The sequence below is a fragment of the Gnatocerus cornutus genome, chromosome 5 (assembly GCF_029298725.1).
Source record: "Gnatocerus cornutus isolate USDA-ARS CGAHR chromosome 5, icGnaCorn1.1, whole genome shotgun sequence".
Taxonomy (NCBI): Eukaryota; Metazoa; Arthropoda; class Insecta; order Coleoptera; family Tenebrionidae; genus Gnatocerus; species Gnatocerus cornutus.
The window spans coordinates 2,998,931-3,017,642 of NC_142237.1; the positions used below are offsets into that span (position 1 = coordinate 2,998,931).

The 18,712-nt window shown below is 35.3% G+C and overlaps 1 protein-coding gene and 1 long non-coding RNA gene across 2 annotated transcripts in view; one reads left to right on the plus strand and one right to left on the minus strand.

Moving 5' to 3' along the window:
• Window positions 1–225: 225 nt before the first annotated feature.
• Window positions 226–2,193, minus strand: LOC148173727 (uncharacterized). Its single transcript, XR_015770184.1, has 3 exons — window positions 1,121–2,193; window positions 643–1,067; window positions 226–595 (listed from the first exon to the last, which is right to left on the minus strand). It is a non-coding gene; the product is annotated as an uncharacterized LOC148173727 (long non-coding RNA).
• Window positions 2,194–12,818: 10,625 nt separating this feature from the next.
• Window positions 12,819–18,712, plus strand: part of Dyrk2 (Dual-specificity tyrosine phosphorylation-regulated kinase 2) — an 87,466-nt gene continuing 81,572 nt past the window's right edge. The window contains exon 1 of the mRNA XM_088035576.1: window positions 12,819–13,006. Coding sequence (XP_087891702.1) covers window positions 12,992–13,006 — 15 coding nt within the window. The 5' untranslated portion in view covers window positions 12,819–12,991. The remainder of the gene's footprint in view (window positions 13,007–18,712) is intronic.

Genomic DNA, 18,712 nt, shown 5'->3' on the forward strand with positions numbered 1-18,712 from the left:
TCCCGACGATGTAGTAACAATGATGAGATGTTAAAGTAACTGAGAGAAAGCATTGCACAAATGGAAGTAGCAAGTACATGAGCAGAAAATGAAGTACATGAGATATTTTAAAGGGGCTATTAAGAAGAAAGAATTTACAAGTTTGAAGAAGTAGACATGTTTAAGATCTTGAATGAGGTTATGCAAAACAACTGCAACAAAATGAATGAATATCAAGAACAAATATTAAGGTTATGTTAAAATTATTTACTTAAATCACCCTGAAATACAAAATTACATCTATTTTTAACACTACAGGAGACCATTTGAATGCGTTTAAGGACCTTCGTACGCCACATTAAACTATAGAACCAGTTTTGCATATCTTATGTATATTTCATGTCCCATTGCATTTTCAGTTTTCACATTCATTATGAGGAAGTAGCAGCGGCTTCAAACCAACCATCTTCTGCCGCTGATGTTGAAAGCGATGGTGTGTCTTCCTCATGAGACTGTGTATCTGCACTGTTCAAGTGATGAGTGCAATGACTGTGTCTTGTCCACCTGCCAGTTTATGAGGCCCCGCTGTTACATTAAGGATAGCAGTCAGTTGGTCCTACAACACATTTTGAGAACGTTTACCGTTGAGGCCGATATACTTACACTTTACAATATCATTGCTTGTGTTTTAGGCATTTGAAATAATATTTCTGTCCATATCGCAGGTTTTGTGATGTACCACATGTGAGTGGTCTTGCTTCTTCCATTTTCTTGCCCATAGATTTGATTTTCAACTCATAATAACAATAAGATGAACGAGTTATTCGCCTGAATGCAAGAAGTTCATGTTGGTATTGGGGCTATTGAAACACAAAAGCGATTGAAGACAAATTGGGGGAACATTATTTAAATTTAGTTCACGGAATTCATAAACTAACAGGTACAAAATTCCAATTCCTTATAAGAAGTACTCAAGGGTTCATATACAAAAACCAACTTTAGTATTCCTCCAATACGTACTGCTTAACCAATGTCACAATGATTGTCGGCTTCGATAGGGCTTCCATCTACCTTCTTTTTGGAGTTTTCTGAAATTTGTGGAAAGTCGTCGAACATAAAACGTCAAATAGTATTAACTTACGGCGGAGGAAACAAATACACCATAACGATTCGTGTTGAGAAATCGCACATTCAAACCATTTTATTACAAACGATATTTGACAAGAATTGACAGTTCATAAAGCAATGTGTCCACACAAACAACATTTAAATTTAGTGCGCATGTAGAGATAGACAGAAGATATCGTTGTCTTTCTTTTTGTCACTAACAGCGGTACCTTATAAAACAGACAATTTGATCTAGTGACCTTAGTAGTAATCCACAAATTGCGCCATCTCTCGTAGGAGAATGTCATTATTAACACAACTTTGTAGAAGAAATAAAACCAATTGTTTTAAAATAACGTTTATATTTGGGTAATTCTGATGGTGTCGGTATTCGACAAATTCCAATATTAAAAAAGCTCCAAATTGAATTTATTTTTAGTTTATTGCCTTGTTAGAAAAAATAATAAAACAAAATTTGAATTTTTAATACATTATAATCCCGTCTAAATCTGAAGTTCATGACCTCTATAATAAGAGCATTCAAAAATTCATCAAAATGGGATTTAAAGTATCTTTGTCCCTACTAAATGCTCCAAAAGCGACGTCAATTTGTAAATAACTAATGAATGTAATAAAAAAGTATAAATTTTTTTGTATAAGTTATTTCAGACATTGTTCAGTTTGTTAATTAGAACTAGGCATTTGGCAAATCTGCAAAATACTATTGGTCCACGGCTGTATTACAAATTACAAAAGAACGCCATCTTTCATTCTGTTCTCTAACCTACTGCTTCAACTTTATAGACCTCTTTACTTCTTGGTTTAAGCCGAATAGTTTTCTGTTACTCATTCTTGGTAAATATAAGCGATGCCAGCTTAAATCAAAATTTAAAGAGCACATTACATTTGTTTTCTGCTTCCATTTAAAATTAACTTTTGTCTACCGAAGAAATATTTTTGCGTTCAGTATGATTTGTTTACACCCAAAATCGTATTTTAATTTACTAGTCATCGAACCTGTTAACACAATAATTTGATTCAAATTTGGCAAGCCGTTCTAGCCTTAGCCCTTTCACATCAGGTCTTGCTCTCAAGCAACATGTTCTAATAATTTGATTTTTAAATTAACACACATTTTTATGGTCCAAATCTTTTCTATACTTGTATAGGTACAATTTGAAGTCTTTTTATTCAAAATCAAGGCAAATTAATCACAAAATATATTTTTACAAAACGATCTTTTATTTTTATAGTACATGTTTGAGCACGATTTTGATTTTTAGACGTCGGTTTTTGTCCAATTTTGTGTGTTCGTAAGTCGTGGCGAAAATGCAAGAGTGGTTCGAATTTAACACAATTGCAATCAAATCGTACCTAAAAAGTTGACATTTCTATACAAAATATAAACCATCTAATAAATTTTCCACGAATTTTTCTTCAATAACTCAAGTTAATTAAATCATTTTGATTTTTTTCAGTTATTTCTCCTTGTTAAAACTAGTTTTCTTCAAATAAGATTGAACTTTCTTTCTTAACCTCTAGGATTTTGATCTCCCAATCAATTTGAAGATTTTTGATTGACGAAATTGAGTCACATACCACTTTAACACGATGTTAAATATTTAATCTATCGTGTGATCAATATTGTTTGTAATCGAGTCAGCCATTAATTTGTCGATATGTCTTTGATAGATTCGTACTGGTCGCTGTCAAATCCCAACTTTTCTCGAAATGAGAAATTTGAATTCACAAAGTTAATTCTTACTTTAATAAATTTTCTAATTTTTGCGCAAAAAATTTAATATCCAAAAACTAACAGCAAATGTCATTTTCTTCTTAAATAGAATTAAATACATAGTATTTATATGTATTAATTTTCTAGCCTTTTCTGCATCTAACGTAAAGAGACAACTATGTACTTCAATTCAATATAAAGTAAATTGCTTTTTTCTGTTTACTGTTTACCAATATGTGAACACATTGCATGCAATTTACAAAAAGATACAAAAGATAAGTCGACTTATAAAAACATACAAAGGTGTATTTGACGTTGTGTGGCGACACATTAAAAATAATAATAATGAAATCCGCGATAGATAATAACTTATTAAAAATTTATCAGTTATATGACTAAAATATACTTTAAATAGATTAGGACACACGTGTATGAAGCCTTGGAAATTTTTTCTGAGCGCTTGCTTTAATCTTAAAGATCCAATTAGTTGGAATATGTAAATACCCAAGCAAAACAATGAAGGTTGTAGTTTTTTTAATATCAGTTCAGATTTAATATAAATGGGTATTTCTATAAAAATCTTTTCTGAAATGAAAAGTTATATCAAGGGAACATTATTGTATGATAAGACATTAAAAGGTCGGTTGATTAAAAATTAATTATAACAAATAACATCAAAATTAATAAAATTTCTAAATTTTTGTAGCATCAAGGGTGGCTATGGAATGTCAAAGAAATTTGCCGTTTATTACAGATGTGGATTAAAAAATTTTCAACTGACACTTGTAGTTAACTTCAGAAACAAGGTTAGTTTTGAAAAAAAAATTCTAACGGGTGATCAAAAAGTTTTCAGATTAGGGTAGGAATAGTATAGGCCTATGGAACAGTTTTTCCAATCTGTAATTAAGTCATACATATTAAGAATGTTAAACTCAATGTCCCCCAACCCCAATGTCTAAACTTTCAAAAAATTTAATCGAATTTGACAAGTTTGAAGTTTTACAAATAAACTTAATACAGACTCGCAAAAAAATCATCCCATAGCCTATCTGAAAACTTTTTGATCACTCGTTAGTTGTGGTTTGAGACCTGAAAATCAAAAACTTAGACACAAAACAGTAACAAAAACAGCGTTGACGTGAGTGACATATTAAATAATTTTTAACTTAGTTAGGTATATCCATTATGAAAAACAAAGCGGCATAACAGAGCATGACAGAAATTCCAGAACCACTCTTAATGCTAGAAACATTTATAAACACCTTGTAGTTATTTACTGCTACCTTTACATTGGTATTTTACGAAAAACAAATTAATTTCTTGCTAATGTTGCACAAAACTGCAAACTTTATAAAATTACATGCGACGCTTAATACTGAGAACTCTATTTTTACTCTTTTGACTCTTTAATTAATTTTTAAAACTACGATGTATGTATTTCCAAACATGTAAATAATAAATCAATTTATAAATTTCATCGTTTTCACTACATGGCCATACAAATACCAATTTTTGTGGTTGGAATCGAAGAGACTGACGAATAACACACACATCATATACAATTTTAAGAAAAATATTTTAAATCATTTATTTTAATATCGTATTTAATTTAATTTAATTTTCATATGTTTATTACATATTTCAGCAAGTTGAAAAAACTTTTTTCAATTTCCCAAAAATACTGCTAAAAGATGATGATAAATCAAAATAGCTCTTAAATAGTTTGAGGAAAAAAATCCAAACGCAAAGAAATAAAACAAAAGACACAACATTAAAATATTAACAAGATCAAACGAACTTACCAAGTGAAGTTCGATCTTGATTATGCTATCATCTTGCACAACGACATCATTAGAATATAGGTAGTACCCCCATTCTCTCCATAACACGCACGATATTTAAAGTAAGCAAATTCAAAACTCCCGCCACCCACCCTGTTGGTAGGCCTGCTTACTGGCGGTTCTGTCATTATTTTAAAGTCTTCGATGTCGCAACTTGGGAAGATCAGGGTTGCATCTTTTTGAAGATGCAAAGGGTGGGAGTGATGTCGTTGTGCAAGATGATAGCATAATCAAGATCGAACTTCACTTGGTAAGTTCGTTTGATCTTGTTAATTATGCCACTCATCTTGCACTTCGACATCATTAGAATATAGGTAGATGTTTAAAGTACGTTGCGACTCGACTTTTATTTATTCCATTCTCAATTTAAAACTGGAATAAATATCGGTAAACGTAAAAGATGAAAATAAACTATGTCAGTGTCACCAATGACAAGGCTAACCTAATATAAACGTATATTAGGGATAATTTAAAACAACCTTAGCAAAAGAACCACTTCTATTTTACATAATAGAACGGTTATAATGCCGCACACAACGGATTTTTGGACCATCTTAAGAATAGTCCTTTCCTAAAGGTTCTAGCGGCATTTGCCCAGAAAAATAGAGGCGTCAACACCTGCTGTTTCCAAAACATCCTTTATGGCTCGACTAATTGTAGCAAAGGAGGCATTCTTTTGGAAAGTTGGAAAAAAGACGAAAACAAAACGTCTTATCTTCTCCGTTTGGTGAAGTGCAAGCTTCAATGTTAAAAAACAGAGAGATATGTCTGCGTTTACCTGTGATCCTCACCTAATTTAGGAGTAAAAAGAAAGGCCAAAGCCGAATTGAAACTGTTAAGACTCCCGTACGAAAATCCGTCTTAAATTCGTATGTCAGAAAAGGACAAAACATTGTCTACTGATTTCACTATAACGTTTAACGGAAAAGTGGCTCCGTGACTACATTTCTTCCACGCCACGCCATTGTTTGTATGTTGAACTGGAAATAGAAGCTACCATTTTGTTAATGCAAGTATCCCCCTGGACTCCTAAACAGCCATGGCTTTATTTAAAGAGCTTGCATAAGAAGCAAAGAGCCATAGTTCTTCTGCTCACAAAACTGTGAATCCTTCTGGATAATTTAGAAAGTAATGGAAATTGAATACCACCCATCCTATTTATATTAACAGCGGCGGTGGCGTTGTCAAGCCTTAATAAACTTTTGCATGACGTGATTCGGAAGCTAACCATCTTAGACCAAAAGGTGCTAGGAATTCAAGATAATGGAAGTGACACTTCTTTTTCTTCATCCAATATCTAAACGCCCGTTGATTTCCATTTACAACTCACCAGCCGGTCCGCGAGGCATCAGAGTAAGTCTCAGTTGAAAAGTCAAACGACTTTATTTGACAGTCTGATAGAGAAACTTTAAGCTGCCACTTAAGATAATCTTCTGTTAAAGAGGGAGATAAACAACATGCGAGCGTCATATTTATCTCAAAATTGTTGAAGGGCTAAACCTTCGCATTTTCCATATACCTTGTATTAAGCCAGCCATACTGTACAGCTGTACAGACGGGTGTACAATCTAGTATATTCTTTAATTGTGCAAGAAAGTTTCTTTGAAAACTCTAGCTCTAACTTTGAACCTCTTTTCCGGTTGCAACTCTACAGTCATTCGTTCCGAATTCAAAGAATTCCTAAAAATTTTCACGACCTTGCAGGATGGACTTGATTTTTTAATATTAATTAGAAATCTGAAAGATTCTAGCAGTCTTGGAGATACCAGAGCAAGATTCATCGTGTCATCAAAGAGCAATAAGTCATCTTATTATAAAACTGACAAAGAAGAACAAGTTTTTAACTTGTTAAACAGCTAAGAAGCCAACGCTAACCTAAAGGGTAAAGGCGAATATTCATAGTTTTCCATTTAAACAAAAGCGAAGAAATCGCCTATCAGTGTGAATAATCAAACAAAGAAATATGCAACCATTAGATCAATTGAAGCTAAGAAGCAACTTAGGGCAAAGACCAAATGCTTAAGTTAATGCTTAAGTGTTATAAATTTAAAATTCGTCGCTGAGAACCATTAGGCTTACAGACTGTAAAACAGTAGTAACGAATTATACTTCAACTGGTTTGGTTTACTTGGTTATAAATTTATAACACCCTTCTTTAGTAACATTAACTGCGACCTAAGTCGCTTGATTTTCTGAGAAAGACATCAATCTTTCAGCAGAAGATGACCTTGGTGTAAAGGATTAAGAAAAAAAAAAGGATTTTAAAACCCCAAATCAACGACAAATTTGTCTAGTTGCTGGTGATGGACTGTCAAGCATCAATAAAAGACTGCAATCGTTCGGCAAATCTTACAGTGAAAGCCGCCACTGCTAATCTCAAAACCTCCGTGACTGATCTTCTGTGGTTCGGATCGTTTAAGTTGTGTTTTCTTGGGTAAAAATTCTTCGTCCATTTCTGATTGGTGCGCCCAAACGGGATGACCAGTGCTGGTATGAACCTTGGCAGTTTTAAGGACGCCTTGACAAAGTCAGATCCCTTGGAGAGGCCGTCTTTTCAAGTGTTTTTGTTTCCTAAAAAGTCGTTCTTCAAGATTATTACCAAAAAAGGGAACGAGATTCGACTTTTTAACGTTTGAGAATTAATTCTAAACGGAAAGCAGATTTGAGTGTAATTAACATTTGCCAAAGGGCGAACTGCATCCGATAATCATCCTATAATCTGCACATCATTGTCGCCCCCCCCCCCCTCCTTTTGCAAAATGTGGTATAAAACCGTTTGATATTGAAGAGGGCCGCCCCATCTGAACTTGAAGTCCAGCTTAACGAGTGTCGCGATAGATTACCCTTTCAGGGTCACAGACGACTGATTCTGGATTGGATTTTTGCGCGTTGAACAAAGGACAATTACCATCCAATGGGTATTTGGGACCAAAGTGGAGCGAGATACAGAAGGCAAACCTTGTGTTAGAATAGAGGCCCAACGCGCCGACAAATTTGCATGAACAGGATCACCCATCGTTGACGCCCCAACTGGCATCTGCACAAGAAGTGACCACACTTTTTGCTCTAAACAGGCGCATCCTCGGGCTCACCTCATCCGTTAGGATAGTCTCAGTAACGTACCGCAACCAGGATAACCCGCAGGATAACCCGCAAATTGCAACACAATTCTCTATAAGAAAGCAACTCTGAAGAAGATAATCTCAGTAACGTAAAACGTATTCCCCAATCAGCAGGGAAATCAGCAATTTTTCAGTGCAATTTTTCATAAGAAAACACAACAGTGAAGAAAAGTCACCTTGTTCAGACAACGCTGCTAGGGCATACGAAAGCATACACCGCAATCAGCAGAAAACACTGCAAGTTGTAATTCTCCCTAAGAAGACGCAAATCAGACAAGGCTGCAAGCAAATGAAAACGTACACCGCAATCAGCAGGGAAAGCAGCAATTTTGCAGCGCAATTCTCCATAAGAAGGCAGCGCAACGTGAAGAAAGGTCACCTCAGACAACGCTGCTAGGTCATACAAAAACGTACACCGCAACCAATAGGAACACCTGCAAGTTGCAACGCAATTTTCCATCAGAAGAAATGAAAACGTACACCGCAATCAGCAGGGAAAGCAGCAATTTTGCAGCGCAATTCTCCATCAGAAGAAAGCGCAACGTGAAGAAAGGTCACTTCAGACAACGCTGCTACATACCTCTTTTTCTAGGCGATGAAATTTCTAATCGAGTTCGCCGTTGTCTCTCGTTCCTGGAGACCCATTGCGACTCGAACTGTGGCCACGATGTCTACTGGAAAGGTATACGCACACGTACATCGCGACCAACAGGATCACCTGCAAGTTGCCACGCAAATCTCCATAAGAAGAAAGCGCAATTGTGTTCTTTCTCAGTTTCTAGGCGATGAAATTTCTGATCGAGTTCGCTGTTCTCTCGGGCTCCTGGGGACGGACTGCAACTCGAACTGTGGCCACGATGTCTACTGGAAAGGTATACGCACACGTACACCGCAACCAACAGGATCACCTGCAAGTTGCAACGCAATTCTCCATCAGAAGAAAGCGCAATTGTGTTCTTTCTGGGACGAGCCTGTGGTCAAGAAAGTCCGATGAGTGTCGTCAAATTCCTGAAGACGCCGCGGTGACGCCGCAACATAACCTCATTTTCTAGGTGATGAAATTTCTGACCAAGTTCGCTGTGCTCTCTCGCTCCTGGGGACGGACTGCAACTCGAACTGTGGTCACGATGTCTTCTTTTACGATATTTTCCCATTGCCTAACGTTTGTTGGCTAATTTCTTCAAAACTCGGGAAAAAAACGTGAACGTGTTATGGCACGAAAATGAAGAATGACAGAACCGCCAGTAAGCAGGCCTACCAACAGGGTGGGTGGCGGGAGTTTTGAATTTGCTTACTTTAAATATCGTGCGTGTTATGGAGAGAATGGGGGTACTACCTATATTCTAATGATGTCGAAGTGCAAGATGAGTGGCATAACCCATAGTAAAGTTTCTTAAATAAATTAACTGTTTGAGATTTACTTAGCTGTATACTTCAGCAATATGCTCATAAGAATATTTGATTGCATAAATTGAATTACAGTTCCACTTGAAATTCTTGGAATTAAAGGTTCGTCATTTTATAAATTCTTAAAAAATCACTTTTCTATTTCGTTGAACTAACTCAACAGTAACTCAAGTTTCAAATTATTATATTATGTAGTTTGTTTTCAGTGGGTTTTAAAATCATTACAGTTACATTTAAAATTTTTAGATATCTAGCTTCTCACGATTTGGTGTTATATTTTTGAGTTTTCAAATCAAATTTTACAACCATTTTTAGTTCTCTAAGGCTCTTTCAGATTTTTAGATTCTCAAACTCTCAAATTGTCGGGATTTTTAGGTCAGTTAGTTAGTCTCAATATCAAATTTGATAATAATGAGAAAAATAGTTATTTGTGTACCAAGGCCAAAAAGTGTTTCTTTTTTGACCGAGCCTTTTTTTAATTGCCGAGGCGATAGCCGAGGCCAGAAAGAAGGCGAGGACAAAATGGCACTTTTTGTACAAGATTTTTTAGGCGACATCATTAAATTTAAAAGTTAATTTAGTTTTATTTATGATTTATTGATCTAATCATTTATAACAACTGAATAATTGTAAATATTTATGAATCCTTCAGAAAAGTTCATATTTTCTTTATTTACATTTGCCGTTTTGGCATGTGTAGCTTCATAATTTGTATGAATTAGGTTTGATGTGCTTTTTGATGTTGTTGCAGCAGCACTGCTAGACATGTTCATTTTCAATAATTCAACACGTTTTTGTTGCACTTTACAGCAGTTTGTCGATTTGATTTTACCCAAATAATTATAAAATTGGGGGTAATGTCGGTATCTTCATGTAATATGCAAAAATATGGATAGATGGCGCCACCATAGATCGGCCAAAAATGTTTGCGGCCAGAAATGACTTACTTTTAGGCCGCTTTTGAGGACTAAAAATTATTTTCAGTTTAAGTCGCCTAAAAATTACTTTTGTTAAAAATAAAAAATTCATTGACCATAGTAATCAGTTGTACTCACACCTTTCACCTATTTTTACTGCTATATGCACTAATAACTTAAAACAAATATAATATACAATAAAAGAATTGTATAATAAATAATTTACAACTTCATATCCTAAATCCCATAAAATTAAGCGAAGTAAATCAATATTAACATTTAGAGTAAAATTAGATTAATTATGAAAATGTAAGGTCTAAAAGTACCTGTCATTATAATTCCTATTATGATAAAATATTCAACATCATAGAGACATAAAAGATCACAACAACTGAAAACGTCGTAGATAAATTTTTGAATCACAGACAAATGGGCTTGCAAAAATCCATTAGTAAAACTGCAAATAAATTGCGTTATGCTCTAATTACCGAGCATTTTAAAGCGAATAAAACTTGTCATTTATTTAAAGGTGTTACTAAATATTTGCAGTTAAATAAATTAATTCTCGGTTCTTTACTTTAAGTGCATTAAATTGGTATTGATAATGTTGAATCAAAATTGCCTCAGTTATAAATACGGTTATAAATGTAAAAATTTCGCAATATAGGAATGTGCGAAAATCACTAGTCATAGCTTTAAAATGCATCCTTGAAAATTAAGATTGCAACAGCCTTTAGAATCGAGGTAGAAATGAATTTTCTATTTTTTGTCGTCATAATAAACACCTGCATATTTTCCATTGTTTATTCGTGACCCAATCAATTGTTTATATTATCACATCTTTGTAATCCTCGACTGTTTATTTTTGTTTTGATGGCACCATTTATTCAAGTTTTTATAAAATTGCAGGTTATCTTCATCAGATTAAGAATACCGATTTTTTATAATTTGCACAATTTCAGTTAATTGATTTTCTTTCTTCATACTTGTTTTGGAATTTTAAGATGGATATTCGGAAGCTCTCAACTTTGAAATTTTGTTTGATGAGTTATCTTTTCGTTGGCTCCAAAATGTATAGCTTCACAATCGTTTCTGATACTGGAACTATGATAAGAAGAGATGTTGCAATAAGTTTGGAATTTTATACGGTTCAATCAATGCACTTCACGAATCCACAAAAAATTGTTATCAGGAACTTATCTTTAATTCAATAATGAATCTGTTTACAATTATTTATCAAAAATATTTATTAAAAATTTACGAAATAGGAATTCGAGGAACAAATTTGTTTGTTTTGGTCTTCGTTATTTCAAACTGACACTTATTTATTATTTTGTGTGTTTCTGTATTGTAAGTACGGTCATTTTACAGATAAAATGAATAATTCTTCTTAGTGTTGTAGTTTTCAAAATATGTACATAGTTCATATTAGATGAAAAAAAAAATATCGAAAATAACAGATCGCTATTAAATTATTTAAATTTTTCTCGTTTCAAAGAACCCGAAGATAAAGACGATGAAACACTTCCAACTTCAGCTTGTTCTAAATCTGGGAACATCGAGTAAAAAATCGATGTTGAACTCAATTTCAATAAGAGCACAATTACATCGATCTCCATCAGAGAAAACATCGATTTTGAAAAATAGTAAATAAAAAACTCAATATAGAATAGTTTATTGTGAAAATCAAAAATTAATAAAATTCTTAATAAAGCAACAAAATAATAAACAAACACGAGAAAAACAAAAATAAATAAAAACCTTAAGTAATAAACAGAATAATAAGTATATAAATTATAAAAAAAATAACAAATTCGAAATTAATAAGAATAAACAAAATGCTAAAATATAACTCCCTTAAATTAAATTCCAGTTTTCTTTATTTAGACCGCAGCACAAGTAAATCCCGCCCTGCTTTAGTTCTATACGTTGACAACCAACCAAACGAAATATCACCAAAATCAAAAATAAAATAAAATACATACATCGAAATCGTATTCGACAATTTTTAATGATACATTGAAAATAAAAATATGTATTAAAAATCGATGTTTTTTTGGCGAAATCGATATTAATAAAAAATCGATGTAAAAGTCCCAGATTTAGCTTGTCCAAAAAACTCGAAAAAAATTAAATTGGAATTCAATTCCTTTGCAACTGTATCTTAACCTCTACATTTGGAAGGGCCAAATTACCAATGTTTTTATTCTCCTTTATATGCATGTGTCAAAGTTAGCTGTAATAAACTTTGTCATGTAACCTTACAAGTGCCGTTAATTTTAATTCGCCATTCTAAACAATAAAATGCTGGACTTAAGTAAGCACATCGTATAAAGAAACGGTTACTGATGAAAATGATCTTTACAAATATGATCATTAGCAAATCATCTCCATTGTGGAAGATTAATTAAAAGTAATAAAAATACACTTTTGCAACAACAATATTCAACGATCCATAAACAAGTGTTTTAATGTCATTGTATTAAAACAAGAGTACTCGTAATGGGCACACAAATGAAACTAACTCTAAAAAATGAACATATGATTATTGGTGTTCTCAATTTACAAGTGCCATGTGGTGGCAGTAGAAAAATCTAGGAATGCCTCGCCGAAGAAGAAGAGGCATCACCACACATGTCGCGAAATGTTGACATATCTTCAGTAGACAGCACCTTTACCGTACCGCGACCGATTGTTGTGGAAGATTTTCCCCACACACGAAAGAGTGAATGATCCGATATCATCGTGTCTGGAGGATCATCACACTCACAGTCGCATTTCACGATCGTCGGTGTCAGTAAGTGCGCGTGTTGCGACTGGCGCAACATTTCCTCGCTCCACTGTGAATCAAATTGTTGAATGTCTTCCGTGTGATTTGACAAGATGCTTATGTTCGAGGTGAGTTTTCCCCATTTTTTCATTTCCGCGAAAATTTCTAACAAATTTTGGGACCCATCGTCCCACGTATTTTTACCGCGAGATCTTGTTCTTTCTTGTCTCGTTGTTGAATCACTTTAACGGTCAAATTTAAATTAACTTGGTTCTTTGTTTGTTAAAATAATTGCGGATTTCGAGTTCTTGGAAGTGCTGCATGGTATTCTTTGTCGTAGACCACAACGAGACGCTTTGTTTTTGCAGTTACAAGATTGGTTAGCTATGGGCTCTTGGGTCTAGGGTAGAAAGAGTTGTCCCATAATGTTGAAATTGTGCACACATGTTTTCCTTGGCCCCAATATGACGTAAAAAAAAAATCAACCCCAAATTCCAAAATTTAAGGGTGGCATATTAGGGGTAGGGGGTTGAAAAGAAGAAAAAGTTGAGTTTTTTATTTTTTTTTGAACTCTCCAAGTGCTCCAAAGCCCTTATGTCAAATTTGGCGTTTCTAGGGGGATTATGGGACTCACAATAAATTTATTCAAATTTAACGAAATTGTCAAAATTATGGATAAGGACTTGATTTGTAACGGATAAACTAGCTCAAAAATTTTGAAAAAATTCACGAACACATTGGAGATCAAAACAAACTAGAAAAAAAATATGTCATAAATTTTGCCCATTATTAAGGGGGTGCATTGGGGTGAAGGGGTTGTTTTTTTTAAGAAAACAAAAATGTAATTACCACACGTTTTCGACGTCAGCCAAAGGCATCTAATCTGAAAATCTCGTATTTTTTGCTCAAAGTTTACAATTTATCCAGATAAGGGGGTTTTGTAAAAGCGCATCCTGGAACTCGGCGGCGATTAATAAGTGTCAAGTTTACCACGATAAAAACGTTCAAAAATTCTGAAAAAATTCAGATGTGCTAGGTTGATTAAGCTGATAAGGAAAAAAAATACTTCACAATTTTAGGCCTTCAGGAAAGGGGTGAAATGGGGTGAGGGGTGGTTTTTTTCGACCAAAATAAAAAAATTACGTACACGTTATTTTGGTTTCTACTAACAGAATCCTCCTCTAAAATTTAATATTTTTTTCTCCAAGTTTTGTTTCAACCCCAAAAGTGGACTTGGAAAATAATCTTTCGAAATCGGCCACCTGTGGGCTGTTGGGTCTAGCCATGTTAGAGTGGTTCGAAAATTCTGAAAAAATTCAGGTATACTAGGTTGACTGAGCTAATGAAGAAAAAAAATACTCCACAATTTTAGGCCTTCAGGAAGGGGGTGAAATGGGACAAGGGGTGGTTTTTTTTCAACTAAATCGAAAAAGTAACTAGCACGTTATTTTGCTTTTTAATAGCAGGATCTCCCTACAAAATTTCGTAATTTTTCTCCAAATTTTGTTTCAACCCCAAGAGTGGACTTTGAAAATAAATCTCCGGAAACCTGCCGCCTATGGGCTATTGGGTCTAGCCCTGTTAGAGTGGCTCGAAAATTCTGAAAAAATTCAGCTATACTAGGTTGACTAAGGTAATGAAGAAAAAAAATACTTCACAATTTTAGGCCTCCAGGAAAGGGGTGAAATGGGGTGAGGGGTGGTTTTTTTCAACTAAATTGAAAAAGTAACTAGCACGTTATTTTGCTTTTTAATAGCAGGATCTCCCTACAAAATTTCGTAATTTTTCTCAAAATTTTGTTTCAACCCCAAGAGTGGACTTTGAAAATAAATCTCCCGAAATCTGCCGCCTATGGGCTATTGGGTCTAGCCCTGTTAGAGTGGCTCGAAAATTCTGAAAAAATTCAGGTATACTAGGTTGACTGAGCTAATGAAGAAAAAAAATACTCCACAATTTTAGGCCTTCAGGAAGGGGGTGAAATGGGACAAGGGGTAGTTTTTTTCAACTAAATCGAAAAAGTAACTAGCACGTTATTTTGCTTTTTAATAGCAGGATCTCCCTACAAAATTTCGTAATTTTTCTCCAAATTTTGTTTCAACCCCAAGAGTGGACTTTGAAAATAAATCTCCGGAAACCTGCCGCCTATGGGCTATTGGGTCTAGCCCTGTTAGAGTGGCTCGAAAATTCTGAAAAAATTCAGCTATACTAGGTTGACTAAGCTAATGAAGAAAAAAAATACTTCACAATTTTAGGCCTCCAGGAAAGGGGTGAAATGGGGTGAGGGGTGGTTTTTTTCAACTAAATTGAAAAAGTAACTAGCACGTTATTTTGCTTTTTAATAGCAGGATCTCCCTACAAAATTTCGTAATTTTTCTCCAAATTTTGTTTCAACCCCAAGAGTGGACTTTGAAAATAAATCTCCGGAAACCTGCCGCCTATGGGCTATTGGGTCTAGCCCTGTTAGAGTGGCTCGAAAATTCTGAAAAAATTCAGCTATACTAGGTTGACTAAGCTAATGAAGAAAAAAAATACTTCACAATTTTAGGCCTCCAGGAAAGGGGTGAAATGGGGTGAGGGGTGGTTTTTTTCAACTAAATTGAAAAAGTAACTAGCACGTTATTTTGCTTTTTAATAGCAGGATCTCCCTACAAAATTTCGTAATTTTTCTCCAAATTTTGTTTCAACCCCAAGAGTGGACTTTGAAAATAAATCTCCGGAAACCTGCCGCCTATGGGCTATTGGGTCTAGCCCTGTTAGAGTGGCTCGAAAATTCTGAAAAAATTCAGGTATACTAGGTTGACTGAGCTAATGAAGAAAAAAAATACTCCACAATTTTAGGCCTTCAGGAAGGGGGTGAAATGGGACAAGGGGTAGTTTTTTTCAACTAAATCGAAAAAGTAACTAGCACGTTATTTTGCTTTTCAATAGCAGGATCTCCCTACAAAATTTCGTAATTTTTCACCCAACTTTGTTTCAACCCCAAGAGTGGACTTGGAAAATAAATCTCCCGAAATCTGCCGCCTATGAGCTATTGGGTCTAGCCATGTTAGAGTAGTTCGAAAATTCTGAAAAAATTCAGGTGTGTAAGGTTGCTTGAACTGATGAAGAAAAAAAATACTCTATAATTTTAGGCTTCCAGGAAGGCGGTGGAATGGGGTAAAGGTGTTTTTTTTAAGTTAAACGTAAAAGTGTCCTATACATAGAATAATCGCCCTGTTTTGAGAAGATTTACATGAAAAGGTGGTATTTTTTCGTTAAACAACTTCGGGCAGAAAATACTGGTTTTGTGACAAATTTGTAGGTGTCCGACGGCATTTGTCTGCCAGTTGTATTAATGTGATATTGTGAGCAAAACAAAGAAAAGAGTACCTCTATGTATTATGGAACGTTTGAAAAAGTAAAAAAAAACGGGGACGTTTTATGAATAAGCAATAATCCTTGAATTTGTAAGTTTGAGTACTCTTAGGAAATGAGAATGTGCTTCTTTTTATACTAATGTAATGGATATGGTCTCCTTGAAACTTTAACCCTTATTTGCAGCCTGCGACGTTTTGAAAAAATTACTAATACTGAGCGTTGGGTTACTAATACCAACCCTACCACAGATTATATTCGTCTCCCCACCAGCAGCCGTCAGAAGAAAAGATAACCGCTTCATGTGAATCTGTAAAAATGGAAACGGCGACATGGGTGTCAAAAGAAAGTAACAAACGTTTGGATTTATCTCTCGTATCCGATGTACCCCCTAACATCAGCTTGGGTTGTGATTGTTTAAACAAAATAAACGGGTTTTCCACTGGCAACTCAGAATGCACTTGTGTATTGTAAGTTGCATGGTTAGAGTCTCACCCTCAATACAGCTCGATAAAATCGATAGGAAAGTATAAAAATGACAAATAATTCGTTCATTTATTCTACAGATTTCATTTACCCACACCTGCCGTCATAAAGAAAAAATTCCTGTTTCCGTAAATCGGTAAAAATGAGAATGTAGCACGGCGGTTTGGGTGGCAATAAAAGTAAAAAATGTTTGTGTTTATCTCTCGTATCCAGTTTACCTTTGCCGACTGTCGGAAAGTAGGGTTGTGATTGTTTAAACAAATTAAAGAGTTTTTCCCGGCAATCCAAAATGCACTTCAGTATTAATTTACGACCATGATGATATCTTGACTGTAGATAGCCTCACCAATTTGAACTTTTAACTTCCCAACCTTTTTTTTACATATCTTTTCTTGAAAGCAATCTGGATTGGTAAAATGTCACTGGTTTGCTTGCATTGCAACCATTAAATATAAGGATGCCATAATAAAACACAATGGGCAATTTTTGGAAATATTTTATTATTATTAACAAAATGTGGCATAAATCTTTGTTCTCTTGGGTGGTTTTGTGGAAGAAATAGGCATCCTGATAGGAACCGACAGGAAGCCAATGGTCAAGCGTTAAAGTTGTTTGAGCATTGTGAAGTATTACCGACGCGAGACCAACAAAATGCGCGTTGTCCTGTTTGCAACGTCCCATTCAATCGAAATCCTCCTGTTGTTTTGATGGGGACGATAACAGACAATGCAAGAGAGGGATGGCGCTTCTGTTGCCCCAATGGCCACAAACGCTCACGCTTTTGTGGCTCCTTCCTCGAGCGTGCTCGGCTCAACGATGTGGGGGGATCCAGGATTCTGAAGATAATATGTTGCTGGTTACAAGAAACCATACTGTGCATTGTACCACCGACACCATCAACGCGTGGTACAGTTATTGTCGCGACGTTGCGAGGAAAATTGCGTGGCACGACTTCGTTCCGATCGGCGGTGACCACGATATTGTGGAGATTGACGAAACCCATCTCTTCAAACGGAAGAACCATGTTGGGAGATACACACAATGGACGCATCATTGGCTATTTGGGGGAATCTCACGCACTACTGACAAGAGGTTTGGAGTAGTGGTGCCCAGACGTGACAGGAACACGCTTTTGCCATTGATGCAGCAATTTGTTGACTCGGACTCGGTGGTATTTTCGGACGAATGGCGAGCATATCATCGAGTAGTAGGACAAGCATTTGCTGGTCACATGATGGTCAACCATAGTCGAAACTTTGTATATCCACCAAAGGATGAAGACCCACTTTGGGCACCGGCAGGCACATTTCATCCCAGATGTCTGGAAACATTTATCGGTCCTCGTCCTCCAGGTATGGAACAAGCGTATCGCGTTTCTACGAACAAATGTGAACGCTCCTGGAGGGATTTAAAGAAGACGCTGCGAACAGTGAATAATGTTGAGCTGGCCGACGGTTACATTGGGGAGTGGATGTACCGGCGCAACATCTTGGACAAACTCCCCGATGACTTAACGGCTAAATATGATCGCTTTCTGAGAGATGTTGCAAGAGCATATCCGGGTCTAAGAGGAAAGAAGATGCAGCCAGACATTCTCAACTGTGACTGTCATGAATGCGATCCATAGAGTTAAAAGGTAAGGCGTAAAGTCTTTCATTACACAGAAATAAAGCTGAGCTCTTTTTGCGATTCATTTCTTTAAGAACGATGAAACATCTCAATTATTGTTCTCATATTAGACGTGTCAAAGTACTTGCTTAATTAAATTTTATTTTAAAAAGAACGCTGCTTTGTGCTCAAGACTTTGCATTTTGATTTTTTATAAAATATATTGCACTATGATAACTGCGTGACCAAACAACCATTTTATCTGCAAATCGTAACTTGTTTAGCCGCCAACTTTGATGTGAATTTTTACACTCACAAAAATCTGTTTTTATGCACTAATTTTGAATCAATTATAATTGACCAGCGTTAGTCTTTGGTTTTTGAAA